Source organism: Spea bombifrons, chromosome 6, assembly GCF_027358695.1.
Source record: "Spea bombifrons isolate aSpeBom1 chromosome 6, aSpeBom1.2.pri, whole genome shotgun sequence".
Lineage (NCBI taxonomy): Eukaryota > Metazoa > Chordata > Amphibia > Anura > Pelobatidae > Spea > Spea bombifrons.
The window spans coordinates 46417071-46429572 of record NC_071092.1 but is presented as its reverse complement, the minus strand read 5'-3'; the positions used below and the strand labels follow the sequence as shown (position 1 = coordinate 46429572).

The 12502-nt window shown below is 42.8% G+C and overlaps 1 protein-coding gene across 1 annotated transcript in view; it reads right to left on the bottom strand.

The window, feature by feature from the left end:
* The window catches only part of PATJ (PATJ crumbs cell polarity complex component), a 68201-nt gene that overhangs the window by 25028 nt on the left and 30671 nt on the right, over positions 1–12502 (bottom strand). The window contains exons 22-28 of the mRNA XM_053470345.1: positions 11250–11367; positions 10985–11123; positions 7354–7446; positions 6528–6705; positions 5675–5785; positions 4871–4936; positions 1142–1262 (exon numbers count right to left, since the gene is read on the bottom strand). Of these exons, the coding sequence (XP_053326320.1) occupies positions 1142–1262; positions 4871–4936; positions 5675–5785; positions 6528–6705; positions 7354–7446; positions 10985–11123; positions 11250–11367 (826 nt within the window). The remainder of the gene's footprint in view (positions 1–1141; positions 1263–4870; positions 4937–5674; positions 5786–6527; positions 6706–7353; positions 7447–10984; positions 11124–11249; positions 11368–12502) is intronic.

Below are 12502 nucleotides of genomic sequence, written 5' to 3'. Positions count from 1 at the left end.
ATTTGATCCATATCATGTTATTTAAATGGATAAGATTTGCTCTCCCCCCCCCCAGAAAACAAGAGGCCCCAAACTTTTGAACAGCATCGATTGAAGCAGAGAATATATACGGTAAATAATATACCTTGAGTGTTATTTAGTTTAGATCCGCTGAACATTGGTTTTGGGGAATTAGATTTAAAAAGGTAACTACTGGTGCCACCTAATGGTGAAAGAAGGAATAACTTTTCTCAGAAATAGCCGAGATGGATAATATAGAATATACAGTTTATTACTATACACAGATATTATATATTTTATTATTTCATGTTTCATATAGCACCATCATATTTTTCAGCACTGAACAATGTTTGAAATTAACTTTTTTTTTTTAATTTTTCGATTTTTTTTATTTTAGAGAATAAGCAAAACATGCAATTTTTATATGGTTAGCACATAAGAGTTTAAACAAAGCAAAATAATATCTGCAAAAATGACCATACTTTTTGCTATGCAACCTTTTCAAAAGAACCGTCCAACCGACACATGATAAACAAAATAAAATAATTGAAACTTGAAGTAGAGAAAACCTGTCACCCACATAAGATATGTAAAGAAAATCATATTACAACCAGTGAGAGAGTGGTAGATAAGTGGAACACCATCCCAGCAGAAGTGGTAGAGGGTAATACAGTGAGGGGATTAAACATGCATGGGACAGACATACGGCTCCTGAATCTAAGACGAGACCAACGACTGATTAAGGTTTGAGTCTTTACAGCAGGAGAAACGGGCGACTAGATGGGGGCCGAATGGGGCCGATCCGACGGCAGATTCTGTGTTTTTATAGGTAACTGGTCATTGCCATGAAACATATGAATGTATGGAGACTATTTAGGGTTTAGTAACAGATAACAGAGGATATTATTTTTCTTTCAATCATTTCATAACACGATTGGAGGAAACCGTGAAACTTTAAAGGTCCAAACACGCTGTCCAGAGTAAGAATATATATTTCCACTCTAAAAAAAATCTTTGCTTTAAACACCGCTGCAGCTCATCGCTTAGTGACCCTACTTTAAAATACATGAAATATAAATACACTTTTCCCCCCTTGGCAAAATCATATTAAAAAAAAAAAAAATGTAATTTAGAATTTTACCGTCACTGTCGTCTGCTTCTGCATCGGGTTCCGATGTCGGAGAACCGGCGCGCTCTTTGTAAGGTGGAGGGAGTTTCATGGGAGGTGGAGGTCCTCCGGTAACAGGTACTGGAGAGGGGCTCTGGGGGGGGGGCATACAAAATATGCTCAGAATAATAAAAAATTATTTTTATTATAATATATATATATGTATATATTATAATTAATATATCAGATATACCAGTTGATTAAAAAAATAAATAAAATTGCTTTTCAAAGATTAACGAATTTAAATCTGTAAATTGTTCCTGTATTGTGAGATGAAAGACAGCGCACCCCCCCAAAAAAAAAAAACGCCGACTTATTATAACATCCTCTTCTCGGACAGCAGATGCAAGGATTTAACAATCATCTTAAACAAGAAAAAAAGCAAAAATAAAAAAAAAAGGTATTTTTAAATAAATTCTCAACTTATACCCCTAGTAACGATTTTACTAATAAATTGCGCGTTAAAATTTGACAGAAATAAATAGGATAATGACCATAAATATGAAAACATCCATGTGTAAATTAGATAAAAAAAAATAATAAAACAAAAAATAAGGATACAGGTTATAAAAAGGTTAATTGGGAAGATGTTTACTCCATAAAAACCCGCCAAGAAAAATAGCAAATTTAGCACAAAAAAAAAGATGAAAAAAGATGAATCTGTCATTACCTCACATAGCTGAAGGCAGCGAGCGCAGTAGGACAGACGAGCGTCGAAAGGATTCAGCATTGTGTACTTTACAAGAAGAGCACAAAATGCGTTGGTTTTGTATTTCAGGAGACATAAATTAGCTATTAGTAGCCGTCTTTGGAACAAAATAGAGCGCTTTTATTAAATTATGCACTTTATCCCATAACTGCTAATAGCGGAATGCACTCAGGGCGCAGATCGGCATCAGCACAAATTGCTCGTAATGCGCTTTTATGTGAGCAGAACGAATTTGGGGAGAAAGTGGACATCCTGGTCATTTGGGAGGATAAATGCTATAACAATAATAAATAAAAATAAGGAAATCGAGGGGGGGTGTAAGCAGAAAAAAAACGGAATATAGAACTATTTCAGGAATACGGGCACATCGGGGGTGCGAGAGACGTCCGCTGCGAGGCTTATAGTTATCTACGTTCTGGAAAAACATCAATAAACAATTAAAAAAAAAGAAAAAAAAGCATTCTTCTTGATCTAAAGAAAGAACGTTCCGCGATAACCCGCTGGTTGTATGATGGGGGGCGCTTTGCTATCTCGCTCCATTTAAGAGCCCAGTAGGAACGCCCCCCCAAGTGCCCTACGGCCAGCTGAGGTCTCCACCGAAGCGGCTCGTTGGTAACGCGGCCCAGAAGCGTTCCGAGTTCCGTAACCTTATCTGATCTCAAGCAGGGCTAAAAAATCATTAAGAAGCGGTCAGGGCTTGGGACACCTGGGCGGGATGAGGTTCCTGGTAGATGAAGGGGACAGAGAACCTACATCAGGAACCAAGTCATAGCCAAGGAACAGTCGGGAAGGGAGGGAACCGGAGAGAAGGACGAGCCAGGTCACAACAAGACGCCAAACTGGATAACGGAAGTACAAGCCCGATGCTGCAGGACCACGTAGTGGATTCATTTATGGCTTTCGAGTCATCGATGATGCCAAAAGTGGGGTAAGTGAGCGCCAAGATGCCTGTCCGTGGGGGTATAAATGAATGAGGAGCGGCTGTCACTGGAAGTAGAGGAACTAGAAGTAGCATGGAGGTCATCAGCCAGCGAGACAACGCTGCTGACTAACAGGTGAGGAGGGCCCGGCTCAAAGAGCTTACAGTTTAGAGGATACTCTATGCAATAAACGGGACTGTAATTCGGCAACAAAGTATCCACAAAAAATAAGTTATTGAGACGGTTATTATTCTCACTGCTCATGATTTTTTAAGCAGTCTTGGCCCGTGTTTAAAATGTCCTTGGTCTCGTCTTAGATTCAGGAGCCGTTTGTCTATCCCATGCATGTTAAATCCCCTCACTGTATTACCCTCTACCACTTCTGCTGGGAGGCTGCTCCACTTATCTGCCACCTTCTAAGCCTCTGACCCTCTAGTTTTAGATTACGGTCCCTTGATCTTACATTTCTCCTTCTCTGAAACAAACTTCCCTCCTGTACTATGTTATATCCACTTTAAATGTTTAAATGTCTCTCTCCCGTCCCGTCTCTCTCTTCTCTCCTCCAAGCCGGACATTTTGAGAGGCCTTAGTTTTTCCTAATCGTTTTTTAAAGCCGTCCATCCCTCTTCCTCGGCTCTCCAGAGCTTTGAAATCTGGACCCTCTAACCTGCAGACCCCGGTTAATGAGCGAATTTGTACCTTTCTGTAAATAACGAGTTATAATTTCCATCTCCTCTGCAGACTCTTTGATGGCTGAATTGTTCGGCTCTCGGGTCGGGTCGGGTTAGTTAAGGATGGCTTCGTCCCACATGTATGAGATGCCGCGCGTTCAAGCGTCCGACACGTTAAGTTGTTATTATGACAAACCATATGGGGGCGATTGAATGAGAGCAAAACACAACACCACCGATGGCGGCACGGAACAATCGGTGTCGGGTCCGGAACGTCTTTGCACAAACAAACCCGCTGAGCGTTCCGTGTCAAACAATCGAGCGGTCTGATTAGGCGGCGTAATTGCTGGTTAATTGCGTATTCAGAATCTCAACGTTACACATCGAGAAATAACTTAATTGAATAAAATCTTATTTACGTAAAAGTAAGCGCCATCTGGAGATCTTTCCTAAATGCTTCTCTGCAAGCGATTAGGAGACGTGAATGCTTTGGATGTATTATTATTCTCTCTTGGTGATTAAGAGCGTCGGTAAAACAGCTACAAAGTAACGATAAATATTTTGCACCAGGTCATAAACTGCCCCTGGACTTGCGGGGCGGCCAATTTATTCACCGCTAAGCAGGCGCGAGACCGGGGCACCAAGCAGCGATCCGTAACATGCGTTACCTAACTTCGGGGTAGTAGTGATGAGAGTAGCAGTGAAGCCTCGGCTGCCTTCAAGGTAAGAGATTGTGGGAGGGAGAGCTAGCAAGCTGCGCTGGTGATGTGGAGAGGGAGTGTGTGTGTATGTATGTATGTGTAAGTGTATGGTGTTAGCGTGAGTGTGTGCACGGCGATATGTGAGTGTGAATGTGTTGGTGTATATTGTTAGCATGTGTGAGTATATGGCGTTTGCATGTGTGAGTCTATGCTGCGGGCATTTCAGTGTACTTATTACTGTATGGTGTTAGCATGAGTGTGTGTGTGTGTCAGAGTGTGTTAGTGCGTGGCATTAGCATTTGGTGTCAGCGTATGTGTTTGTGTTATGGAGTGTCGGGGGTCAGTCTGTAGTTGGTGAGGTGAGTGAGGGGAAGGAGATAGTAAATGCATGGTGTAAGTGTGAGTTATAGTTAGGGGTGCGCTAAAGAAATATCGCTCCCGGCTGCCACACACTATGCCGGGTTCAAACTGTAAATCACAAAGCCATTACTCGCAAAGGGGATATATTTTCAGGGGTCAACTGAAGCGCAGCGTGGTGGTAACCATGGTACGGTGTCATAAAATGAATGAAACCAAAAGACATCACAGAGTTTTCGAAATACAGGAAACTAAACTTAAACTTTACATGCGGAGCCAAACGGAGGTCAACAAAACAAAAAACTAAAATGTATTTATTGAAATGAAGTTTGGAAACGTCTCACCTTTTCAGGTACGTCCTGGCTCGCGTTGCTGCGTTTCAATACCTTTGGCTGTCCCGTGGAAATTAACTGAAAGGAAACACAAAGGAATGCATCAAAGACTCGGGTTATCAAACTGTTATCAAAGCGTGGGTGACTTTTCCCGCTCAAACGCTGCACTCAGCTAATGCTTTATGGCATTGCCAATAAAGCTCTTTCAAGTGTCACAGGGTCCTTTTGGTGATTAAGACTGAGCCATTCTATTGTTCCCCACAGGCAGTATGATAAGGAGTCGGGGGGTTTAGTAGATCGGAGGTCAGATAACAGAGCGAGAATCATACAAATGGCTGATATGCAGCTGCCTGAGAACTTTATATTATGGGGCAAAAACTGTGACACAAAAACACATTTTTAAAAACTTGATTTCAATGTGACGCTAGTAATAAAAGATGGCGTACACTTTCAATAAAGAAGAGATTGGGGTATCATCTTACTAAAAGAGGAGCCACGTAAGACGATTCATTAAGAAGACTTGGAAGATTTTTTAACAAAAAACAAACAAAATCAAAATAGCATAAAACAAATAAAAAAGAATGATACAATTAAGAGGTAATGTAGTAGAAAACTACCAGCCGAAGTGTCATCAACAGTGTATAGTTTAACCATACGGCGGGGCCGAGTATTCTCCAAATGTTATCTGGGCGCCTCTAGTCCGCTGATACGAAGAACGGGAGGAAGGCGGATGCCTTCGGTGCGGGAAACGCATTTCTCTATCTCTGAAACGTGACCCTGCGGCAGTGGTGAATCCCCGATATAAAGACCTCTTACCCTCGGGGTGTTCGATAAACTCTGAATGACAAAAACCACCGGATTTCCGGAATTTTTTATCGCTTCGACAGCTTCGTCGTGAGTCGCGCTCCTCAAATCAACACCCGAGACCTGGGAATTGCATAAACGTAAGTTAGACAAAGGAGTTTAACCAGAATTAATATTGTAACGAAAAGGCTACTGCAGAATTTGTGAAGGAAATATACAAATATTTTGTTAAAAAAACTACTTAATATTGTTAACTTTTTTTTTAAATTAGTGTTTTTTCTTCTGTCAGGGGCTTCTCACGGTATACTGTATCGCATGTTAAAGCGATACTCCAGCTACCCTTCACACTTTAATGCATATGGTAGCTTAGATGTTCTTTTCCTGGTGCCCCCCTTGCAAATGCACCGGGGGGGGGGATTCTGCAGAGGCCCCCTTATGCATTTGGGAAGCTGCAGCTATGGAGCTGCAGCTTCTTCATGACATAAGTATATTCTTTTTCAGCTTTGAACAATGAATATAAAATACTTCAGGGGCAAATCTGACAGAGTCAGCAAGAATGAGAAAGCGTGAGTAAGAGTGAGTGAATGAGAATGTGAGTGATTAAGAAAATATGTTTTACGCTTCTATTAATGCATATTTTTTCGGGACAAATATGGTTTCCTAAATGGACTGTTCAGCTTGGTGTATAGGAACTTTGGAAGCACAATAAGATTTTAGGAGTTGGAATTTGAAGCCACTGTTGCATTTTTATATTTTATATTTTTAATTTATTGTTCCTTAAGCGTTAGCTGCCACTGAACCTCATCTAGGTCTAGTACTCCATTTTTCAACTGTACAGTAACATAATAACACTTTCAGAACCCACCTCTAATATTTTATCTCCAGTTTTCAAAGCATTTGCTCTCCCGGCAGGGCTGCCCTCCAAAACTTGTTTGATAAATATCCCCTTGAGCTCTTCCCCGTTCTTCAGCCGGGTTATGATGGTCTGTCCCCCGACGATACTGATCCCCAGGGAAACGTTGGGTTCTTTCCAAATTTCAACACTAGATAACAACAACAAAAAAAGGTAAACTGCTCTGAGAATCTGTAACACTTCTATATTTAACCCCTTCGTGACATTGGACGTACTATTACCTCCTTGGGGGGAAAAAAAACCCCTAGGTGACAAGGATGTAATAGTTAAAAATAAATGAAAAAGAAATAAAATTTAAAAAAAGGTATCTCCCCGTCAAAAAATATACAATTAAAAAAAATGTAGAAATAAAAAAAAATTAAATGTCAAAAATGTAAATATGTCCCAAACACCTTGTGCCCCTTCCAATGGAAATATAAATAAATAAAAAAACTATTTCTCGCCCCGATCCAAAGTTCAAACATAAGGAAAACTAGTGTAAAATATAACGCTACTTTTAACACTAATGTAAATACGACCTAATAAAATATATTTTTAAAAAAAAACATAAATGCAGGGAATTATTGTTGAACATAAACTAGGATTTTTGGTGATCAGTGGGGCCTAACCTAGTGGGAAGAAATTGAAGCCCAATATATCATTTGTGGGGGTCACTAAACGCAGGAAAAGAGGAGCCACGAGGGAACAAAGATACACTAAAAATGACAACCCCGGTATCGTGAAGGGGTTAAGCCGTGAAAGACACCCAGGTGGGACGGGAAACAGGAAGGTAACGTACGCGCGAGGCGCCCCCCAGTGGCTGAACGTTGGCGTCTCCTCGCCCTCGCCCTCCTCTCTCTCCGGTAATTCGCTCGTGTTAGCGCTGGAATATCTGCGGAAACATTAAAAGAAATCGTATGTAAACTAGAAAGAACTTCCATATAAATAAAGACTCTGATGTTACTAATTACACTTAAATTAACCATTTCCATGGAAAGTATTAAAAAAAACATTAAAAAGCTGGGTAAGCTTAACAATAAATGCAATAAAATCACACGGCTATAATAATAACCGGCAAAATGAAATAAAGTCCCATAAAACTTTACAGCAAACGGAAACGAAACTTCTAGAAGTTGTTTTCTGCTGAAAATGGGGGCAATATTCGCATAACTTCGCACAACTCCCATTCTGAACTCCCCTTTCCACAATGGGGAGGAATAATTCAGCAGATCATGAGAACAGGGAGTTAAAGCGATAGTCTAGCGTCCCACCAACAAAGACCGCGTATGAAAGCAGACAATCCATGGCAAGAAAGTGCTCCCCTCGAAATCAATGAGAACACTTTCGGGCGCACGCCCACCAGGGGTCGTATAAGACCCCTGCCGAGCCAGCGCTGGAGCGGACTGGTGGAGAATACGCCATGCGGGCCCAGATTCTGCAGAATCCCACCATATGTGTTCATATGGTGGGATTCTGCAGAATCCCCCCCATGCATTGCCAAGAGGGGCTACATCAAAAAACCAACAGGGCAAAGAAACGAGGACACTATAAGAGAAACCATCATTCAGACTAACAAGGGCAGCCATATTTATGTCCTCCCCGACAAATATTATCTGTATCGTGGTCACGTGACCCCCGTTCCCCGCACGCCAAGATCGTTAAGTTCCAACTCCATGAATTCCAAGGCGTTTTAATGGTCACGGGGGTTAATAAAATGACGTGACTTCCTAAGCACAAAATGTATGTTCCTGCGCAAGATCTTCGGCTGCTAAACTGATAAAAAAATATATATATAATAAAAAAAAAAATTCCGATCGCTACCCGGAGGACGCGGGGCCGTAAAAGCTGATTGGAAAGAAGCGTTAATGGAGCTTCACGCTACTCTTCACCAACCCGATTTATCATTCCATTATATAGTCAGGAGCGCTCGGCTAATTATATCGCCATCAAATTATAACGCGTCCTAAAATCATCCAAAAGAAAACATTCTAAGCTTTTATGTCTGAACCTATAATAAAAAAACAAAACAAAAACCCAGGCGACGGTATCCGGGCCGACGGGCGACTCCAGCCATATTACCTTAAAACTGCATGCAAAGTAATAAACGCCGAATAAACACCGAATAGGTTACGATAAACGGTATATTAAAGGAAAATTCCCACCGGCGTTATCCGTTTCTTGTGCGTTAAACATGACCCAGCATGCACCTCACCTCTGCTTTCTGATTGGCTGATTGTAAACCTTTAAAACTACATAAAGGGGGGGAGGTTAAGACATTTAAATACATAAAGGGAGTTCAAGTACGGAAGGGAAGTTTATTTCAAAGGAGAAGAAATGTTACAACAAGAGACTAAAACTAGAGGGTCAGAGATGGAATGTATGGAAGTTTTACGTTACAGTGAGGGTGGTAGATAAGTGGAGCAGCCTCCCAGCATAAGTGGTAGAGGGTAATACAGTGAGGGTATTAAACATGCATGGGATAGACATACGGCTCCTGAATCTAAGACGAGACCAACGGCTGATTAAGGTTTGAGTCTTTACAGCAGGAAAACCGGGCTAATAGACGGGGGCCGAATGGGGGCCGATCTGCCAACAGGTTCTATGTTTTACAGGACAAAAAACCACCCCAAAGATTAATCTTTTGGGTCCAGAAATCTAGTTTCGCTATAATATGGATTTTTTGCGAGCTCCTCCCCTGAAAAAGTTTCTGAATTTCCTTTTTTTCTGTAAGGAGTTTCAGGCACTCGTTGAGGACCCCCCGACCCCCCCCCCCACGTGAGCCGCAGCTCCTAATGAGGCTGATATTAAAACGGTTTAATCCTTCACCTCAATTTGTAAATTGAAAACAGGCCAAGTCCATTTTCAGCCCGAAATTGGTAATAAAAAAACCTCAGTCCTATTAAAAACGTCGATGCGTTGAGCGGCGTTATTTTCAGAGGTCGCGCCCGGTCGGGGGCTTTAGGCGCGTCGAGTAAAATATATACAGGAATATTTTTTGTTTAAACACCCAAAAGCACAACGGGATTTTTATTGCTCGCTTTCAAAAAAAAAAAAATCAATGCTTATTATTTAATGCACATAATTCAAGGCTTTTCTCATTTGGGATCTGATCTTTCGGGCATAAATAAAGTTTTTCTCAAATCGAAACGACTATGAGAGCCGCCGCTCGCCCCATTAATGTCGGCCGTTCCAGATTCATACATTTATAGCATTAAAAAGGAAGTTTGAGGCTTTATCGCAGGTGAATGGGTCTGATCTGCCGACGGATACTACGTTTCAACGTGTTTTTAACAGGATTGGGGTGCTTTTGGGAAGAAGGTCCATTGAAAGAATTAGCAAAGCATCTCACGGCGTGGATTTCCACTCCAAAAGGGAATCTAAGAGTGATTTAGTTAAGCTCTCCTTGATTAAGTGTGAGTGCCCTTTCTCTCATCTTTTGATTTTATCTGTTGATCTGTATTAATAGGAAACAAAGCGCGTATTCCATTAAACCAGGAATATCACGCGGTAACATACCGTTCAAAAGTTTGGGGTCACTCAGCTGTTTTCATGGAAAACAAGGACATTTCTGTCTGTAACATAATTACAAAAGGGCTTCTAATCATCAATTAGCCTTTTACACTTAAACTTGGATCAGCGAACACAACGTGCCATTGGAACACAGGAGTGATGGGAGGGATAAAGGGTTATTGGAACACAGGAGTGATGGGAGGGATAAAGGGCCATTGGAACACAGGAGTGATGGGAGGGATAAAGGGCCATTGGAACACAGGAGTGATGGGAGGGATAAAGGGCCATTGGAACACAGGAGTGATGAGAGTGATAAAGGGCCATTGGAACCCAGGAGTGATGGGAGTGATAAAGGGCCTTTGGAGCACAGGAGTGATGAGAGTGATAAAGGGCCATTGGAACCCAGGAGTGATGGGAGTGATAAAGGGCCATTGGAACCCAGGAGTGATGGGAGTGATAAAGGGCCATTGGAACACAGGAGTGATGGGAGTGATAAAGGGCCTCTGTACGCCTATGAAATCAGCCATTTCCAGCCACAATAGTCATTTACAACATTAACCCCGTCTGGGCTGGATTTCTGATCCACTTCATGTTTTTTTTAACGGCCAGAATTTGCTTTTCTTTTAAAACCAAGGACATTTTTAAGTGACCCCAAACTTTTGGATGGCAGGTTATGTCTAGTGTATTCATGAGAAGAAGAAAGGAACAAGAAGACGTTTATATTTAGGAGGAGGCGAGAGCGCTCAGCGCGGAGGGCATTTAAGTAAATACACCAAGTGTACCCCTCGCTTCCTTGTTAAAGACTCTGGTCGACCAACACCCTTGGCTAACAGGACATTAGAAACGGACCCAAATGAGACAGCAGCCAGCGCCGCGGTACGCTGTACCCCTGTAACCCCCGCTGGATAAATTCCATGTACCTGGATGACCAGATCTGGGTACGCGGCATTTCTTGTCTCGCGGCCGTGGGATGACTCTTCTCCTTCGCAATGCCGGCTTGTAACGCTATACTGTCTGGATCAAAAACGATTTCAGGTTCTTTGAGGTTCCTAACGCGACCTAATATCAGTCAAACGGGTAAATGGATAAACACACAAGAATTACAAAATAAAAACATTTTTTGTAACGCCATTTTCTCGGTTTAGGGTAGAACATTGATACATTATATCATCTGATCCGTCATACCTTCGCGTTGAGCCTCCTCCGTTGCAGTGTTCAGGTTCAAACGCTCCTCATCCCACCTGTTATTCTCCCGTACAATGTGATCGGAGAATTGCCCTCCTGTGTCCCGGTCTTCCGCAAACTTGAAACATAAAAACTGAATTTTTAACAAAAATTATTTTGGATCCAGCTACATTAAAAAAAAAAAAAAAAAAATCTAGTGGTAGGTTGGTCAGCGTGGACCAAAGCCAGAGACCCCCATCGCTGGGTCCCCAACAGAAAGATGCCCATAGGGCCGGCCCGACAATGGAGCCGAGTGGGGCAACCGCTCCTTTGCCGCCCCAAGCCCCTTTTTTTTTTTAAAGCGAAAGATAGAGAAAGGGCCGCCGAGTAGTCAGTACCCGCTCGGCGCCCCTCTCTCTCTCCTCTGCGGCGAGTCTCCCTGTTAGGGGGAGGGTAGCTAATGGGGCGGGGGGGACGGCAGGCACGGAGGGAGAGGAAGGGTAGATAAGGGGCGGGGGCGGCATTTTAGAATTCGCCCCAGGCGGCATTTTGCCTTGGGCCGGCCCTGGATGCCCATAAGGCTCAGTGCCTCCATGTTCCAAACTAACGCAGGCTTCCCACCTAAAGACCAGCATCTCTATTCTTTATACTATATCGCAAAAGGTCACAACATTTACAAGGGAATATTTACAGACGTACAGAAGTTTTGAAAAAATGACCAGGCTGTTAAAGTCATGCAAGAAGTCGCAAGCCACAGGGGAAGCTTAAAGCCCACCCCGCGTTATGTGTAAATGCAGGGCCGGCCCAAGACAAAATGCCGCCCCCCCCATTATCTACCCTTCCTCTCCCTCCCTCCATATTATCTACCCTACCCCCCCTTGTACTTCCCTTTCAGCAGTCCTGCGGCGAGTCTCCCTGCTCGGTCTCAGTGCCGGCTTGTAATGCTGAGCGCCGGAAATGACGTCATCTTCCGGCGCTCAGCATTACAAGCCGGCACCGAGACCGAGCTAGAGGGCTCGCAGAGGAGAGAGAGAGGGGCGCCGAGTGGGTACTGACAACTTGATAAGCGAAAACCACTCGGCGCCCCTCTCTCTTCCACTTAAAAAAAAAAAAAAAAAAAAAAAAAAAAAAGGGCTTGGGGTGGCAAAGTGCCGCCCCTTCAAAAGTGCCGCCTGGAGCGGTTGCCTCACTCGGCTCCATTGTCGGGCCGGCCCTGTATAAATGTCTACAGGATTCTCTAACATGACACAGGCCAACGGACTGGTGAAAACGTC